General features: G+C 27.1%; 1 protein-coding gene across 1 annotated transcript; it reads left to right on the top strand.

The window, feature by feature from the left end:
- The first annotated feature begins 648 nt into the window (after nt 1–648).
- On the top strand, nt 649–20,858 carry LOC129976073 (protein canopy 4-like). Its single transcript, XM_056089448.1, has 6 exons — nt 649–1,114; nt 4,642–4,765; nt 6,291–6,425; nt 17,862–17,946; nt 18,430–18,547; nt 20,622–20,858. Exons 1-6 carry the CDS (start codon nt 970–972, stop codon nt 20,771–20,773), a joined length of 759 nt encoding a protein of 252 aa, XP_055945423.1. The 5' UTR covers nt 649–969; the 3' UTR covers nt 20,774–20,858.
- The last annotated feature ends 589 nt before the right edge of the window (nt 20,859–21,447 follow it).

Genomic DNA, 21,447 nt, shown 5'->3' with positions numbered 1-21,447 from the left:
TTGTACTTCCGATGTTTAAGTGACAGAAAATTGTTCTCTAAATCCTGCAATTTTAAAACATACAAAGAAAGAAAGATTTAAATCGAAAAGAAAATGCGCCATTATTCTTGCATGATGTGTCAACAAGAAAAAGAATAGTAGTAATTGTCAAATAAAAATAACATAAAATGAAGAAACAATGATTTAATAAAGGAGTTAAAGAGAAATATTTGAAACAAAACCATGATGAGAACATGCTTATCATGAGACGAATTATGCCGTAATATTCAAAATATATTGATGGACTACTTTTTATCCTCACCTTGCAACTACTTTTTTTTTTCTTTTACAAGTATTAAGGAGGGAACTTTGTTTGTGTCAATTAATAATCTCTTGTTCATAATTGTAACAAGCGTAGTAACCTTTATCATGTGATATCATGATAGTTGTTGCAATTTGATTTGCTGTCTATATCTATTTTTATCAATATTTGCAATTAAAAGTAAATTAAAAAAATCACATTATTAATGTTTTGAAAAATTAATTTTAAGATAAATTTTTTTTTTAAATTTTTGTTTTATCTTTCTATTGATTATTATCCATTAACACATGTATATAACTACAACTTCAATTGCAAATAAATCAACCAATCCCTATTCAGTTTTTGTTTAATATTGTACAAACCATATGTTTGGTTTGTTTATGTGTATGAAGTTAAATTTAATTGATATTAAGATAATTCTATGAAAGAAAAGCCGATTTCGCTGTTTTTTAGCAATAAGAGATAATTTTTAAAATAATCTGATAATCATACGCTGTAAAAATCTTTACAGCATCGAGTTTCCAAATTTTGCAAATTGTGTTAATCCACATATGGAAAAATGACTAGATCCCGTTTATTTTATCTCTAGCCAGTGATTATCGAGTACGTTTCTATATGCGTGGAATCTATTCTAGTTGATTGAACTATAGCATTTTTACATCATTAAAATGAAGAATTTTACTGGAATCGCGTTTTGGATTTTCTCTCTTTTGTACATTAGTCATGTTTCCTGCGGTAGCGAAGAAGACGAGAAAGATGGTGATACTCCGGAAGAAGAAATGTATGGTGTGAAATATGCTAAACAGTGTGAAGGTATTTATATATAAATATATATATATTTTTTTTCGTAGTGAGAATAAGTAGCAACTATTGATATTTTTAAGCGCATGATTTGTTAGCATTTTGCCGACAATGTGCATAGCATTGAATGCAAAGCAAAAGCAAGTGTTTTATATTTAAAATCAATAGAGGGTTTTTCTTTTTTTTTTTTTAAATTAAGAAACTGAAGTCTTCGAAATGTAATTTGTATTTATTATTATTAACAAATTTGTTGTGATGTGTTGAATATTTGCAAGATGGCATTTCCAACTTTTTGAAACTGGTTTTTTTCCAAGTGACAAAATTAAAAGGGAGGGGGACCAACCGTATTTGTATTCGTGTTATTTGTTTGTTGTACACACCTTTTGAAATAATCAATTTTATTTGTCATTAAAAATAATTATTATTTCAAAGACATGTGCATGGTCTTTTCCATTGATATGCTAATATATGAAATAGATATGAACATTCATTTTTATAATTTTTGGTTGAGTTTTGCTTATTTTATTTAGTATATAAAGATATTTCATAAAAGTAATTTAAAAAGTTTAATAATGGCTATGAATAGTAAAAATTAAGATTAGTAATGTAATTATTAATTTTTGTGGCATTAAAAAAACCCTAAAATAGCTATCAAAAGTTTATATTTCAAATATAAATTATTGATATAAAAACAATTCAATATTGTATTTCTTTCTTCTCTGTATTATCCCATTATTGTTTGGATTTCTTGTAATATGTAAATTTTATGAATTAATTTGCACTTCTCTTAAATTTTCATTTGTTTTGCAATGCAATCAGAACATAGTTAATGCATTTCTATTTAAATTTTTGATGTGTATATAAAGTCATTTTATAATAAAGCAGCAATGCAGTGCACTATCCTCTTATTTGTCGTAGTTTTTGAGAAAAAAAAATATCTTCTAAGATTTAATATAAGGGATACTGTAATCAGTTTTGGGTGGATGTGCCTGATTATTTTATAACTGCTAGACATTTCTTCTGCTTTAGCTTTTTTTTCTTCTTTCTAGCCTAATGGTGACATAGACACTCAGAAAAGCATGGCCAGACATGGATAGGTAATATTGTACTTAATTTCGCGAAGTTAGTATATGCATGTTCGTCATGGTAGATGCCAAATGTGGTTAAAATGAATAATTTTATGAATGCGGAGGATTTGGACGATGTTCATTTTGTATAGAGTTTAGTTAACAGAAATTGTCATGTTACTGTATCACTGAATTGAGAAAGATTTTCAGTGTGGTGCATTTATCATCAAATATTCACTAACATGCAGCAGTGCTGTTCTAGCTGCGTGACATTACACAGTTCTGAATTTGACTTTTTGAGTTGGACTTAGATAAAGATAGATTGGGCATAATAGTCCTTTTGCATGTCTGCCAATTCATCTGGTTCTTCTCTCTTTCTTTTTTCCCCTCCATTGTGCTTTGAAGACCTTCAGTGGCAAATTTTCTAATTAGACAACTGTCTAGGGCTGCTGAATTAAAGGGGTCCTGCAGGCACATCAATTAAGAAAATGGTTTTATCCCAGTGACCAAATAATTAAATTTGTAAACATTATAAATTCAATGAATTATAAAATATTAAGATAACATTTACACCTTGTCATATAATTGGTCAGGAATCGTATCTATTTCATTATGTTCACTTAGTTAATTATTATAAAATCAACCATCTGTTTAAATATAATTGCATATAAATGTGGATATTATATAATCATGTGTCATAATAAAAGAATAAGTGATAATATGCATTTTCATGAAATTGATAAAATAAAAAACTGATTAAAAATGTGTTGAAATGTAAAATTAAATTTTCAGCTTATTAGAAGAGGGACCTCATATTGTGCACTTCCCAGGGTTACAAAAAGCCTAAATCCATCACTGAAGACTACTGTTTATAGAATGTCAGTAGAGTTGGATATGTTCCTAATGTTATGAGCCACTTTTCCTAGTGGTATGGTTTACAAAATAAACAATTCTGTGAAAATGTTTGGTAATCTAGTACTTGTCTATAATTTATTGGCAAACTTTAGGTACCACAACCTCATGCCATTAATAGATTATAAACTTATCTACATGTCATTAGCAAATATAATCAAATTTTAGCTGTGTCTAACATAATATATAGTCATGTTTTTTTATTATTAATTATTGGTTCAATGAATATGGCATTTTTGACTGTTACTCACAGTTCATATACAAATACCAGTAATCTATACTGCATAGATATTATGTGTGTATCAATGGCAATGGATAAAATTTTGAATATCGCCTGTAATTCTTAATTATTATTATACTTTTTTAGCTAATTATTCTGCTTTCTGTATAGTGTCCTTACTTTTTCTCATCTGTTTATCACTTGAGAATGCCAATTCTATTTTTCCTTATGCTTTTATGATTTCTAATAATGTTCTTTTCTCTCCCCTCTATTTGTATGTAGACAACCAGTATACACAAAAAGATATAAATCTTATTTTATTGTACCCAGTTATATTTAGAAACAATATATATGAAATATTATCTTATACCTCTCTTAATGAGCATATTCTTTTCCCAAAAGTTATTTCTAATGCGAAGCACTTGTTAAACAAAACAGTTTTTACCATAGAATTAATGTAAAATAAAATAATGCACTTTATTAAAAAAAAAAAACCTTTAAAAAATTATAAATTATCTTATTAAAATATATGCTCTTTCATATTGCAATTTTATCCTTTCAAATATTTTAAATGTATAATTATGTAATTTATAATGAATGTTTTTTTTTTTTTTTTTTTTTTTTAAAGAAAGTTATGTGAGATATTTTTCTTTGGCTATGTTTTAAAATTTTGTAAAAATGAGATGATTTCATGATGAGATGAAATGTTATCATTAAATGAGTTTGCAAAAGGAATAGCTATTTTCTGATTAGGGAAATGCTTCTTAACATACTATGCAATAAAATCTTATATTTTCAGTATCTCTTTTATTTCACTGAAAAGTTGTTGCTCAGCTGAGACTGTTATCTTTTTCTCTCTAAACCAAATCTCATTCACAACTTTTTTGCAGTGAGACAGAATGCAACCCTATAAATTCTTTCTTAGTTCTGGTTATGTTTTTCCATGAACTATTTGATATAATTTCTGCCCACCTCCAGCCACATAATCTTCCTCAGATGCACAATCTTGTTGATAAATGCTTCCTGGTACTTCCTTATTTTCCTTGGAGTCTATTTTTACTAACAATAACCAGCCAAAGCTTCTATATGCAGAATTAAGGATTCTTTCAAACAAATGGTCAACATAAACTGATACCTGAAATGAAGATCAATACTGCATGTCACAATATCTCTCCTCACTTGTTTTGTGAAAAATTGCTTGTTAAGAGAGACATTTTTTTAACATTTTGGTTTGCTTGTTAAATGAGGTACGAGTATATTAGTAATTTTAAATAGTTAATGTTTTAATTATTTTCAAGAAGATTATTTATTTTTAAAAAATGATTCTGTATTTTTTTTAGTATGCAAGTACCTTGTTATTGAATTAGAAAATCGCTTATCAGAGACTGGTAAGACACATGAAGTGATTGAAATTGGATATGAATTAGATCCAGCCGCTAGAAAGAAGAAGAAATATGCAAAATCGTAAGTTCATATTATATTATTCTTTGTCTTTGTAATTGCATATGTCAGTATTTGATTAAGTTTCTTTGATTGTATTGTTCATTATGTATAAAACTTTTCTACATTTTTTTTTTTTTTATTCTTTAAAATTGCACCGTGGTTTATTGCCAAGCTTTTAAAACAGCTGTCATCTTGTATAAGAATTTTTTTGTGTTGTCTTATTTGGCAGATTATTAATTGGCTTGATCGAAATTCATTGACCATATTGTAATTTCAAATCTAGCTAGATTTTGAGTACATTCCTTAGAAGTTCAGACTGGTTTATTAGATTCCATATCTTTTTATAATAATTCTTTTGGTACCAATTTCAAAAAATTTGCAGATCATCTGCTATAATAGTTTTTAGAATCCAAAATTGGGCTTCATTGAAAAGTTTGTACACATGTTCACGTTTTTTACTTTGTGACCGTGTTAAGTAGACTAAATTCGATTGGATTTTGATTTAAATTGATTAGTAATATGATGAGAAAACAGAAATCTCAACTAAATTCATAGGTAAACAGTCCAATTATCTTAAAAGAGGTAAATGAAGGAGTTAAAATTATCATTTCTATATAACTCCCTTAGGATTGAAGAAAGAAAGATAATTTAAATCAGGTCTAATATTAATTTTATTTTCATAATTTTTCCTAAATTTATATAATAAATTAAAAATAATTCATACTGAATTTGAATGAATATTTTTATCATAAATTTCCTTCTTTATATTTGTAGGTATGGAAATAAAGTATTTTTAACTATTATTTATTCATTACTTAACTGGCTTTTTTTTTTAAGTTGGATGGATTTATATTTCAGAACAAAGTAGCAAAAATTTTACATTTATATTTTAAAGGGAGCAGTAGAATTTAAATGTTGAATATGTCTCTTAGAAATTAAACGTTACAGCTTTAATATTATGATTGAAAAGCTCCATAAATTTCTTATTTTATCCAAGAAATAAATGCTGTCTTTCCTAAAAATGATAAAAAAATACTTTTTTTTAATTACATTTTTTGACTATAGAACAATTATATAATAAAAAATGTTAATTAAAATACTTTTTATAATTTCTTGTGAAAACGGTATGAAATGTGAATGCCAGAATATATATATTCTAAAAAATTAAAAGAAATATTCTTTTGAAATTTATACATAATTATTTTTGGAAAAAAAAACATTAATTTTATTATGCTTAGTCTTGTACATAAAAGTTGTTATGAATCAATTTTATAATGAAAAATAAATATCTGCTATTTTTAGTATATAATAATATACTAGAAATGCTTTATTGAAATAACAAATTATTGTGATATTTTGAGAAAAGATTTTTTTAGAATATTATTTGCAAAATTTGGGTTGAAAATTCTAAGATTTTCCTAATGTATATATCATTTACGATCCTTTTATCCTTTCATTTATATCCTTTTTGTATGATTTTTAAAAGTTAATTTTATTTTTAAAAAACTAATTTTCTAAATACTAATTTAAATTTTTTTTCTCTCAGAGAACTTCGTTTGCTTGAATCATTGGAAGGTATTTGTGAAAGGTTGTTAGATTATAATATTCATAAAGAAAGGAAAGACAGTACAAGATTTGCAAAAGGAATGAGTACAACATTTAAAGTGCTTCATGATTTAGTGTAAGTACATAAATGTTTGTATTATGTAATGTAATATTATAATAAGCATTTTGAATGAGGCTATACTTTTGTAAGTTCAATTTATATTTCTTTCTAATTTTGTTTTCTATGCATATGTAATAATTGTAATTTGGTTTATTGGATTTCTCAATAAAATATGATAAAATAATTAATAATTTCCTAAACGTTTGGTACATAAAACTAAATAGATATTAGAATGACTACAGAAATGTCAAATTGTAGAAAAAGAACTTTTTTAGAAAACATTTATTTCCTGAAATTCTCTATATTTTAAGCTGATTTGCAAAATTACAATTTTTACTTTATTTGATAAATTATTTTTAAGCTTATTGTAAGAATTTCATCATTTAATAGCTAATGCATCCACAGCTTCACCTGTGTTTATCTATTCTATATGTATATAAGAAAAAGCAAAACACATATACTTTTATATTGTACTATTTTTATATTAAATCTTTTGAAAAGTTTTAAATTTCTCAACCACAATTATTTACTGATCTAAAAACTGAGGATAAACAACATTTTTAACCATAAATTTGGTTCATATTCATATAGATTGAATTGAATTAATCATATAATTAATTGCAGAAATATTGAATTTCTTAGTCCATACTGGCATTTAAAGAAATCAAATCTTATGTTAAAGCAATAATACTGCTAAAAGAAGGCAACTTATGGTCTTATATAGTAATCTTTTATTTAATACTTGATGTAATAACACACACATAGTTGTGCTGTTATTACAGTATGTCTATGTGTGTATTATTGCATATCTTAATATCAACTGTTACTAAAAATAAAATTCTGATTATTGTAAATTTCAGATATTGTTCAACGAAATTTTCATGTAACAAGAGCACTAAATAGAATGCCAAAACGCATGGAAAGAACAATATATTTTGTAAATAATTTTGGTTATGTCTATTTCTTTTTTCTCAAAATATTTTTTTGATTTCCTGCAGATTTTGTTGTTTGCAATCATATCTGTGGTATTTTATGAACCTTGGTACTCAAATGTACTTAAATAATCAGGCATTAAAAACTCAGCATTTAGATTTTGAAACTTGATGATATGTTGGTAAAATTTTTCAAGTGAAATAAAATGATCTCAGACTTAAAAACAGTAAAAAATAAGGCATTTGATATACTAATTGGCCCATTAAAAATTTTAAAAGTACTTAAGTATGAGACAAAAATAGTTTTAAAAAATGCAGTAGTTTTAAAAGTTAGTGTTTAATAGTAAACTACTGCATATACATATTAAAATATTTTCCTTTTATTTTGCATAGTAAAAGCAGAAATAAAAATGTCTTAAGAAAGTATCATAATTTTAAAATGGGCAAAAGCATGCAAATGTTATATGTGATTAAAAGTGAAATAAGTTTAACATTTCAACAATATTAAAAAGGATCTGATGCAAATTTTGTTATAATCACCCTTGAAAAATTAGATTCCATGATAGTGTAAAAACAATAGTGATAAAGTGATAAGTTCTGAAGTCACGATGGGAAAACTGTTAAAAAAATACCCCCACCCTCCATTTACTGTTTTAATAGAACATTTAGAAGCATTTTAATAATGTAGCTGATCCTTCCAGATCCCAAGAAACTTGCATCAAAATTCATTTGAATCTGTCAAAGAGTATGGAATTTTTAAAGTTCAAACAACCAAACAAATCAAATAGACATTCATTTATATATATGTAATATTATTTGTGGTGAAGCATGATGCAGTTGAAGGCAATGAAGATACTTTTAATTTCGTGACGTCGTTTTATTTCATTTTGAAGAAGCAAGCATATGTACAAGCGACGAGCACACAGAACGACACAGAAAGGAATGAGGGAAGACCTCTCGGACATTTTATCCCTGGTCTTATATAACCTATGATTTTGATAGGGAAAACATTTCTTCACAGTGCTAATGTATTATGAGATTTCGATAGGGATTTTCATTACAGGCGCCGAGAAGGTAGGGGAAACAAAGGGAGATTTTAAAAAAGAATTTGCTTCATCAGCGGTATGTTATCTCTTCACGCGTAGTGTGGGAAAGTTAGAGTTTAGCTGATTCAACAATTTAACAAAGCTTCTCTTGAATTAATTAAGTAGAGACAGTGGAATTGGATCACGAAATAAGAGAATATTTTAGAATGAAGTTACTATGGGCTAAATTAAGATGAAGTTACTATGAAAATTAATTAAATTGAAATTAGAGTTAAAATATCATTACAATTTTCCCCCCACTGCAAGACGCAGAAGTATGCCGGGGCCCTCGACATACAGCCTTACCTTACAGTGGTGGTCAAGTAAGAAACTAAAATTTAAAAGCATATTAAACGTGATACCCGACTTTCCCTTACCTTTACAATAATATAAAAATGATTTTTAACAAGATTATATAAAGCACAAAAAAGATAATATGATATCTGTGAATATATTGGATAATATTCAACAACACCAAAAATAATATTAAAATATGCAATGTACAAATGATTTTCTGAAGAAACTCAGTCTATTGTCTCTCAATCTGTAAGATTGTCTCTATTTGATGAGGAATGTCTCTAAAGAATGTTTGCATACAGGGTCCTTTAAATAGTAGAAGGCTCACCAAAATTATCAAATTGAATGTAAAATATTGGAATAACAAATTGAACTTATATAATAGTAATATATCAACACTGTTCTAATTTTTGTATATAACACTTGAATCTGAAAATAATAATATGAGATTCAAAATCTTATTATAGCATAAATATTTAAAATAAATGACATAAAAGTGTGTATTTGTGAAAGAAAAACTTTAACCCACTAGTTAGCCAATTAGTGGTGAATAGTAAAGCTTTGTCCACCAATTTCTAGTAGTGGGTGAAACTTAATGACCCAAAAGTAGGACATCAAGAAAAGGGGACGTAATTCTTATTCTCTCTCTACTCTCATCCAGGAATATTTATTTCCAAAGTGGAGAACAACATATCCAGGATAAAAATAGAAAGAGATAGAAATTAATTGTAAGGTTGACCCTATACTCACATCTCAATAAGACTGAGGTATTTGAATTTATGTTGTGATGGCGCCTATCACATCATCATCATGAAGAAAAGAAAAACTAACTCTTACGAGTGGAGACAACGGGCCAACCTAAGTGGGGTTATGTGGAAGAAACATGAGAAATAAAAGATTTTTTTTTTTTAAATTTTAAATTATTATTCATGACTTAATTTTAATTTTTCTGGTGGATAATATATTCTTAATTTTGATACATGGACAATATCAGTAGCTTTGTTTGTTAATGCGTTTGGTTTAGTTATTTCATAATTTACATCTGAAATTTTAGTTACTATTTCATATGGACCTGAAAACACTGGAGATAATTTTCTACGATTTGGATAATTAAATTCCTCATACATTACAATGTCACCAGGTTTGAATGGAGAATCTATAAATCTAGCATCATATCTTATTTTATTTTTATCATGATATTTTATTGTATTATCTTTAGCTAATTTTCTTGCTTCTTCTACTGGAGGATAGAATTGATTTTGAGTTAAGGGAGGAGGATAAGGTAAAGTGCCAAATAACAAATATGCAGGAGGAAATTTTGTGACTGAATGCGGTGTTAAATTATATTCATTGATTACTTGTTCTAAAAGTTTAGTCCAAGGAATTTTAGTAGGAGAAGAATTGACTTTGCACTTTAATTTAGTTACTATTGACTGGTTAACTCTTTCACATTTTCCATTAGTTTGTGGATGATGTGAAGATGTTAACAGATGCTTGACACTGTAATTTCTGAGGAAATGTTTGAATTTAGATGAGGTAAAAGCACCATTTCTATCAGTTAATAATTTGGAAGGAACCTGAATTTGGAAAACTTGCTTTAATATATTAATATAAGTTTCAGAATTTTCATTTTTCGAAGGAAAGGCCCAAACATATCTAGTCGCATGATCAATTACTATATGAAGAAATTTTTTAGTTGAATTGTAATAGTTAAATCCACCAACAGTATCGACAGAAAGACATTCAAAAGGACGATCTGTGGGGGGCACAGTCTGTAAAAGGCCAAATCTTTTTTGCTTTTTCTTTTTATTTAATTGACAAATATCACAATGTTTAACAAAAAGTGTAATATCTTTAGTAATATGGGGCCAATAATACTGTGGAGTAATTAAATTTATCATTTTTTGAGTGCCTGGATGCCCAAATTGTTCATGAGCTGTTTGCAAAACTTTTCTCCTAAGAGAAAAAGGTACAACTATTTTAAATAAATTTTTCTTTTTAACTACAAGTACATCATTAATATTTTTATATTTAGTATCATCTAAATTGTCTAAACTTTGATAGTGTTTTATCTCATCTAATTCCAATAAATGCACAGAATGATGGAGATATTGAGCAGTAGGATGCCTTGATAACATATCAGCTTCAACATTAGCAGTTCCCTTTAAATATTTAACTTCATAATCAAACATGCTTAATTTTAAAGACCAACGAAATAATCTTCCCCTTAAATTTTTTACATTTTTAAGCCAAACAAGAGCAGCATGATCAGTATGAATTATGAATTTTTTCCCATGTAAATAATAATAAAATTTATCAAGAGCATCTACTATTGCTAAACATTCCAACTCAGTTATACAATAATTTTTTTCATAAGATCGTAAAGTTCTTGAATGATAAGATACAGGATGTAATTTACCAGAACAGTCAGGTTGTTTTAGAACAGCTCCAATGGCTACCTGAGATGCATCACAAAAAACATGAAGAAGTAAATTAGGGTTATATAGTTGTAACACTGGTTTAGTTATCAATTTATTTTTTAACATTTCAAAAGCTTTTTGACAGTCTTCTGTCCATTGCCATGATGTATCTTTTTTAAGAAGGTTATTTAAGGGTTCTCTTATTTTAGCATAAGAATCAATAAACTTATTATAAACATTTACAGAGCCAAGAAAACCTTGAAGTTGCTTGACATTTTTTGGAGGTTGTAATTTTTTAATACTTTCAATATTATGATTATCAGGAGAAATGCATCCTTCTTTGACTTCATACCCCAAGAAATTAATTTTATCTTGAGCAAACACACATTTAGAAAATTTTAATTTAATGTTTTCTTTTTCACACATTTGAAAAATCTGTTTTAAATGATCATAGTGCTCCTCTAATGAGTTAGAGAAAACTACTATGTCATCAAAATAGTGGCATGCAAAATTTGAAAATTTATGTTTATTTAAAATTCTACGAATAGTTCTATTGAATATTGCAGGTGCATTTTTAAAGCCAAAAGGTAGGACTTGAAATTCATATAAACCTTCAGTAGTTACAAATGCCAATTTATGTTTATCTTGTTCATGCAAGGGTATGTGCCAATATCCAGATGCAAGATCCAAAGTTGAAAAAACTTTAGCAGTACTTAATTTATCTAACAAGGTATCTATTCTAGGGAGAGGCTCTGCCTCAGATTTACAAAGGGAATTAATTTTACGATAATCAATACAAAGTCTACTTTTTCTATTTTCATCTCTTTTATATGCTAATGTTACAGGGGAGGAATAATTACTAGTAGATTCTTTTATTAAACCTGCATCTAACAAATTTTTAATTTGCTTGTTTATTTCAATTTCATCAGTAGCAGAGGTTCTATAAGCCCTTTGTGAAACTGGTAAATCAGATGTTAAATTTATTCTAGGAGGTTCCATTCTTATTTTACCAACATCATATTTATTTTTTGCAAACACATGAGAATATTCTGACACCAGAGATAATACAGGCTCAGATAGTTTATTAACAGTCAGAGGTGGGAAAATTTCCTCTGAGGTATTTACTACCCTGACCTTATTATCACTAGTGTTATCATTTTCAACAATATGTAAAGACAGATAATTATTATTGGTATGCAAATTGGTAATAATTTGTCCATTTTGAAATATTTTATTTTTGTCACAATCTATAATTAATTTATATAAACTACAATCTGGTAGTCCTAAAATAATATATGGTAAAGGATTGTCCATAATATATAATTTGATTTTCTTATTTATTTGGCCAATTTTTAAATATATGTCACAAATTTGGGTTAATTGGAACGTTCCATGGGCTTGTTTGACTCGAATAGGGTATACATTTTTTCTTGTCAAATTAAGTTTTTTTACAGTATCTGCAGATATAATTGAAAGAGTGGATCCTGTGTCAATAACAATATTTATATTACTGTGAGGGTTATAAACATTGTCCAAGTTAGCTAGACTTGGTAAAGTTGAGATGTGTCCGGACACTAATAATTGTCAACATGCTGGGCCAGGGGCCTCATTAGGAGAATTTTGTCTCGTTCCAGGATGTTGAGAACAGCCAAGAGGAACTTCTGTGCACGGGGAAGTCGAATTGGCTGTTATTGGAACATTTGTCATACATTGGGGTTGTTGAAAAGGACATACTTGGGTCCAATGATAAGCATTTGGAATCCCTTTTTGAGTGCAAATTCTACAGGGAGAAGGTGGTAATCTTTGTTGAAAATGCAAATTATGATTATAGTTATTGTAATTATTGGGACGTGGCCTTATTGAATTATGAAAATTTTGTCTAATATTATTGTGAGCTCGAGGAATATAAGAATTTTGAAATCTATAATTTAAGTTAGGCCTAGGTGTAAAAGTTGCTGGTTGCCTTATTCTGATTCTAGTTTCATTACACCTGCCTGGGTTTGGTTCTGAAGATTCTTCCATTTTTAATAATTTAGTAGTTATTGTAAGCCATTCTATTGGGGTATTAGGAGCTTTTATGCTAACTAATTGTTTTAGTTGAGTTGGCAGCCCATCAGTAAGACCTTCTAAAATCAATTGTGGATTAAGGCCTAACTGTCTGCCATAATTTAATTTTTGATGAAAATAATCAACTAATTTACCATTTTTTGAATTAAATTTCAATTGTGAAAAATCAGAAAAATTAACAATATTGGGTTGGATAAATTGTTCAGTTAATATACAATATAAATCATCAAAATTATCAATATTTAAACAACTATTTATATAATGTGTTAAAGCTGACCCTTTTAGAAATTTAGCTTTATTTTTAATTTTCCATGAATCATTTTTGTTATTCTCTTGACAAATTCTGTTAAAATATCCCAACCATAAATCCATCTTCATCCCATTTTCGGGATCAAAAGGGATTATGGAGGGTTCTTGGGCTATTTGTTCATTTTCTTTTTTACCAATTTCAGTTTCTGAACCTTGAGAATTAGACACATTTGTTTTATCTTGGTCAGTCATTTTTCCGGATCTTAATAACATTTAAGTATACTTCAAATAAAAAACATTATAATTTATGCATAAAATTTTAAAAATAAACTTGATAAATGACTAAAAATTCAATATTTTAAATAATACTATAAAAATATAACTCGCAATAATTCTAAAATTCAAAAATCAAAATCAAAAGAAAAGAAAAACACACAATATACTAAATCTTGATTTTCACCGTTGAGTCGGGAAACACTTAACACTTTCTTGATGAATTATCACTTTTTAATTAATCACAAAAATGCAATTTTGAGCACTGGAAATGGTGACTACGGCAGGCTATTTTTATATTGAGTTGATAATGTAATACACAAGAGATATTTTCGAAATTTGAGTGATTCAATCTGGCATTGGAGACCACTGGCGAGTATTATATTGTGGTGATGATATAAAAAGGAAATCACGTCGAGATCATTATTATTCAGCTCAGGCAAGGAGCCAGTAAATTTTTATGATGACAAGGAGCCCCAACACTTTGAAGATATAAGGAGCACGCACATGAGGATATGGAGCACAAGCACAAGGGTATTAAGCAGCAGTGTCGGATGAAGTCACAGGTTAGGCACGGTACCATCGACGATGCGGTAACATGACGGAATGCAGGGGATTCAACGGGAACTGGACTGGACCATGGACCACGGTTTGCACGAAACGATGTGGACTGAGGCAGCCGAAGGTGACGGCGATGAAAGAGCTTCGCCGCGGTAACATCGCAGCAGGCGAACCTGGACCGAAGCAATCATCTTTGGAGCGCGGCGATGGCCTGGCCAGCGGATTTAATTTTAATTCGTTTAGTTCATTTCATCATTTTTCACAGGAAACTATCCTTGTCGACTTTTTAATATGTAATATTATTTGTGGTGAAGCATGATGCAGTTGAAGGCAATGAAGATACTTTTAATTTCGTGACGTCGTTTTATTTCATTTTGAAGAAGCAAGCATATGTACAAGCGACGAGCACACAGAACGACACAGAAAGGAATGAGGGAAGACCTCTCGGACATTTTATCCCTGGTCTTATATAACCTATGATTTTGATAGGGAAAACATTTCTTCACAGTGCTAATGTATTATGAGATTTCGATAGGGATTTTCATTACAGGCGCCGAGAAGGTAGGGGAAACAAAGGGAGATTTTAAAAAAGAATTTGCTTCATCAGCGGTATGTTATCTCTTCACGCGTAGTGTGGGAAAGTTAGAGTTTAGCTGATTCAACAATTTAACAAAGCTTCTCTTGAATTAATTAAGTAGAGACAGTGGAATTGGATCACGAAATAAGAGAATATTTTAGAATGAAGTTACTATGGGCTAAATTAAGATGAAGTTACTATGAAAATTAATTAAATTGAAATTAGAGTTAAAATATCATTACATATATATATATATATATATATATATATATATATATATATATATATATATATATATATATATATAGACTTCTGATCTAATCACATCTGGCATTTAAATTTTTCTTTATTAAAAGAAATTTCCCATGTATGTTGAAGTTTATGTATATATATATGAACTTCATTATTGGAATGGAGATATGTTTGAATGAAGATCGAGTCATGGCTGATTCTGAAACTTCCTTTATTGTTATCTTACTTTAAAGAACTTAATTGCTTACTTACCTTACTTTAAAAAGCTTAACTTAAAAAAAAATATTTAAGAATTTTATAAAGATTTATATATATATATTTCCATGTCATGATTATTAATAAAATATTTCATACTGAGCTGAATGGATTAATGACACTGACATGACTGCTATAAATTCTCCATAGTTATTAGAAATTTTATTTCAAATTTCCTCTAATGGTGAAATGAAGATGAGATTAAAATTTCTATGGAAATTAGATTTCTCCCTTAAAAGTGTTAAAAATCATTCTTAATAAATTAATTAACTTCTGTTTATTATAATTTATTTAACTTTTAAAACATAAATAAATTATTGAAAATATTTTTCAGTCTTTCATTAAGTATTAATCAGCAGTTTATGTTATATATGTTTTTAAAGTGTACTACTTTCTTCAATTATAATGTAATAAATTTCAGTTTAAAAAAAAAACCTTCAGGTTTTTGAGTAATGGTCTAATTATTTCTAATTCTCTTATAATAATGATAGTTTAAAATCTAATTTAAATCTTAATTAATTTCTAATCTCAATCTTAATCTTCTTTTTATCTTAATTTAAACCATATTAGCTTATTCTAAATTTTTCTCTTATTTCCTGATTAAATTCAACCATTTTTATTTAATCAATGCTACACAAGCTCTGTAAAACTGCTTTAACCAGCACTTTTATATGCACCAAGTGAAGGAATAAAAATCTGTCAAGCTAGGAAAATTCTTATAAAAGATACCTATATTTCCCTTTCCTAAGTCTATACGTGTCAAAGAATCCCTATTAGAATCTCATAGTATAAAATATTCAAGGGAAAATATTTCGGATCTCTTTCACTCCCTTCTGCATTTGTATTATGATGGGAATGGACGTCAGTTTCATTGCTGCTTCTTTTTTGTACATAAATTATGTGTATTAAAATGAAATTTAAAAATTCTAAAGCATCTTCTCTATTCAACCACAAAATTGCTTAAAAAATTATGTTTTTGCATTATATACAATATGTGTTCCTTGTATCATGTGTTCATATAAGATATTTTACCTAAAAATAGAAATATATAAAAATTTGGAACATGAAGTTTATATCCGATTATAAACTTAAAATTCTGACACAAGTCTGTTTCTGTGTATATGTGCATGTCGGCCACATCATAAGTTTCTGTTGTTGGCAACTATCTTTCCAATGTTGAAATGTATGCTAGTATATGTAAAAGAAAAATTAAAGAGAGAGAGCATCAGCATTGTATTTACAGCTTTCAGGAAAACTTAGAATTCTGAAAGTTGTGAGCAGAACTCTCTGCATTTTTGCTAAATCAACAATTTTTTAGAGAAAGGGGATAGGTCATGATGCTAATAAATAAATAAATACATTTTATCACCAGAAAAGGAAAGTTAAAGCCATAGGTTTTAAGAGATATATGAAAAAGATATGTTTATACATTAAATGCCATTTGACAGTTCAGATGCCTTAAATTTTTCATACATGTATTTAATATTTCTTCTAATTTGAAAATAAAAAATCTGCCATGATGCTATCAAATAAATACTCTTGTGATTTTTGATTTTGCATTAACTCATTGTTTTTATTTGTGTATCTTTTTTAAAACTAAATTTGGATAATTTAAAAAGTACTTAAATAAAAAATAGTGTTTGAAATGTAAAAAATGTTTAAATTTACTTTTCATTTTTTTTTTCATGGTTATTATTTTATTTACTTTTTATGTGCAAAGATATTCTTTTCTGAGAGTATGAATAATAGTTTATTTAAAAAACAAAGTATTTGTTAAATTGTAATCCTTGCATGTATCATAATTTTTTTGTACTTACTCTTGTAAATTCACATGTATCCAGTTTAAAGAATATTTTTAATTATTTCTAAATCTGAATAATTTCTATTGATTATGTTAATTGATTTTCAAAATTTTATACCCTTTCTTTTTTAAATTTAAAAAATTATGAATTTGATCTTCTGATATAAGATGTTAAATTTTTTTTTTTGATATTAAACATGTTAGAGTTTTGTTCTGATCAATTAGAGCTACTTGAAAAGCTGTTATAAAATTGAAGAAAAATTAATGAGAATTTGTGGGATTCAATAAATGATTTCTTGGAAATTAGGAATATAGACCAATTTCCTTGAGAAACTTCTTTAAAATTGATTTTTTTAATATTTTTTTTAAAGTGGCTGTGTTCACTATTAATTATTACATTACAAATAGAGATAACTTCTGTTTTATTTTTGTGATTTATTTTTTGTTTCAAAATAAATCTCAAGTCTTGCATTATACGAATGTTTTATACAGAGTTAAGTTTTGTATTATACAGATAAATGAATATATTAATGTTTTTTTATTTGTCATTTTTTAAATCATAAAAAATTATAAATGTTTATATCAGCAAGAAAAATTTCTAATTTTGGATTATATGTATAATTAATGTTTTTTTTTCTTAAATACCTTTAGTTTATAATTTTGATATTCTCGTCATTTTCAGTGACAAAGGTGTAAAAGTAGAGCTTGGTATACCTGAAGAGTTATGGGATAAACCTTCTGCCGAGGTTACTAATTTGAAAATGCAGGTCCGAATTTTATTTTTATTAGTTCAATGTTCTATTTAAAATGAAAATTTTAACTGTTTTCCTTAAATTCTTAATCTTGTTATTAATTTTTTTGGAGGCTACTACTTTATAAGCAAAAACCAAAATTTAATTACCTTATTTTAAAGAATATACTTACTTGAATTCTTACCTATTTTAAGAATTGAAAATAATCTCTTATCTAGATACTTATATATGCTAATTATTTTAGGCTACGTCTATTTTTTAAAGTTCTTTTTAAAAATTCTTATTTTATTCAATACAGTAAATATTTCAATTTGGAAGCAGAAAGGTTTAAAAAGTTATAAAAATTCTTTTCAGCATTTGGTATAATCATTATAATTTAGTCAAAAAAGAAATGTTATTAATTCTCATGCATTTTTTTATGCCTCTTAATAATTTTTAATGAAATAGACAAGTTTTTTTCATGAAATTTTAAATAATCTCTAATATTTGCTTTTCCAGTGTGAAAATTTATTAGAAAAACATGAAGCTGATATTGAAGATTGGTATTTCAACTATCAAGATGTACCTTTAAAAGAATTTTTATGTGTTGATAAAGCTTTACAAAAAGGAGATACCAGTAAGTACCATTATCATCTAGTGTGAGTTACAAAATATTTCTGAAATTAGTCAATGAAAATGGATGATATTTTTAATGTTAGTTCTGATGTAATTTTGCCTTATTTATATGCAATTTGTGCAATATTTCATTGTGACAATTTAGAATTTCTTTGATTATAATATTTTATTCCTAAGAAAAATTGAAGAAATTATCAACTATTACATAGAATTGATACTATTATTTAGGTACAGTTATATATAAAAAAATTTTCTGCTTTTAATTATTTTCTAAATTATGATGAACTCATTAAATTCATTCATCATTATTCATTTTTAATAGCTGAAAAATGAAATTATTTCTCAGTTTAGTTTTAAAAAATACACCATATGAGAAAGAAAATTGCGTTTTATGTATGTTTGGGAGTGGCTGGAAACTTTTAGGTTATCTGCTTTCTGTTGCATTTTTAGAGAAACTTAAAACAAAATGTATCTTTGAATGCTTTGAAAATCATGACCATGATGTAGGAAAGGCATTCTCTTACTCTCTCTCTCTCTCTCTCTAACTCACACACACACACACACACACACACACACACCATTCCAATTTAACAATTACTATAGGGATCAACGATGACTAGCAGACTCATATGAATTACATTGTCAGAAATTCATCATGGCTGTCAATGTGTTAATAATCTGAAAAGCATAATATACTTCTTTGTGCATAAATTAGGATCTAAAGTTGTAAAAAAATATAATTGTGAATAGATATGTTACTGGATGTTTTTCTCGGTTTTATCTCTGATATTTAAAAAAGAAAGGATCTAAAATTTTAGCTTGGTGGTGATTAAAAGAGGATGAAAAATATTTGTGGAATTTATATTATCCTGCAGTCCAGTTTTTTTTGTTTTTAATTATTGTTATGTTATAAACAAAGCATTATGTTATTATAAGCAATGCCTTTAGCATATAGTCTGTATTTTCTGTAGGTGGTTCAAGGTCACATTTTCTACCGCGTTAATGGTATCAGACAACCAATAACGAGGTAGAAAATGTGACCTTGAACCGCTTGTAGAAAATACACAGACTATAATAATTTTCCATGTTTACATTTCTTTTATATTACTTAAAAACTTTATTGATCGGAATTCAGAATTAATGACAGTACGCTTTTGAGTATTTAAATTTGCAGCTTTCGAAATAATGATAATAAACTCTCTGGTATGTTTCCCTTCCTGGCTTATTTATGAATCAGTGATTTTATATGGTTGTCAAAGAATATATAGACTTTTATTAATTTTTTTAACAAGACTTTTTAAATGTGTTTTGATATAAATATTCTTATTATAAGATGGCATTTCAGTTTTCATTCTTATAGTATACAAGATGACCATTCTAGTCATAGCCTATTAGTTAAATTCTAAATATTCAGAAATGGGCATATGCTTTCAATTGGAAAATTACTGTAAATGTGATAATTATATTTTATGTTGTTTGATTCAATCAGTGTACTTCTAAAAAAATTATGAAATCTTATTTTTTATCACTTTATGGGTTCTATCAGTTGGATTCTTTTTTACTCAAAAATATTCTTGAGATATAACAAAAACATGTGTCTAAATTGATCCCGGTTAAAGATATCAGATTTAAAATTATTGAATGATTGAAAATAACAAAATTCAAAGATTCAATTACTTTTAACTGCAGAAGAATAGAGCTTCTTCTTCTTCTTTTTTTTTTTTAAATTTAAAATATTAAGGTCCAAAGATATTTTACATTGATAGGGCAATGGCTTTATAAGAATTCAGACTTCATAATTTTTTCAAGAATATATTCATCGACTCAAAAAGAATAAAATATAATCTTTTTATATCATTTAGAGTATTTTTCCAAATGGAAATATATGTTCCAAACTGAATATATGTGTCTTACTTTAAAATTTAGAATTCAGTTATTGCACCTTGATGAGAAAGTATGTTGTGTATAGTGCAACTTGAAGTTGAACACTAATGTAATAACTCTCAGTATAGCATTAATTTTTTGAAAAGTAATTCATATGTTTATATATATATAATTAAATACATCATTTCTAGGTTGCCTTGATGAAACTTATGTGCCACCACCTCCTGAAAAGAAAGGAGATTCTAAAGTTGGAGGAAAAAGTAAAAAGAAATCCAAAAAATCAGTTAAGAAAGATATTAAAGATGAGAAAAATAAAAAAGGTGAAACAAAAGATGAATTATAGTTACTTAAGGCCAGTATTTGTAAGATTGTACCTTAGTCATTTTATACTTAATAGGAAATAAATTTTTTATATTGCTTTATTTAAATTACTGTGTGTTTCACATTTTTTTCTGAGTATATTTGCATTTTCTGAATAAATTATAATGAAACTTATAATTAGAAATATAAATAATAATATTAAAAACAAACATTAATAATGTATATTAATTATCATATAAATTTAATTTAATTTCTGCTAAAAAAATAAAATAATCAAGGTGAATTTTCATGAATTTTGAAAACAGGATACTGAAATATTTAATAAATGGGGAAGAGCTAAAAATTTAAATTAAAAAACTGTAAGATAACATATGTTGATGAGTGGAAGTTCATGAATTTTTTTAGTAAATGAATACATTTCTTACAAAGAAAAAAATTCTTTGGGAAATTAGTCTGTTACAATAACTTAAGAGTAATTTAATATAACATAATTTCCTTTATGCTATCTTTTCAATAATTCTCTTACTGTGTTTTTGAAAATGACATCCATTTTATATACCATTGTTTTGTGTACTCTAAAATCATATGAATTTGCTTCTTCAAAACTGTGATGCATTTAAAACATTATGAAAATAAATGATACTGTATGAATGTACTTTATTTTGTAGTCATAAAATAAAAGTCCAAGTTAAAATG

Source organism: Argiope bruennichi, chromosome 1 (assembly GCF_947563725.1).
Source record: "Argiope bruennichi chromosome 1, qqArgBrue1.1, whole genome shotgun sequence".
Lineage (NCBI taxonomy): Eukaryota > Metazoa > Arthropoda > Arachnida > Araneae > Araneidae > Argiope > Argiope bruennichi.
Note: the sequence above shows the minus strand (reverse complement) of the source record. Positions and strands in the feature narration are given on the sequence as shown.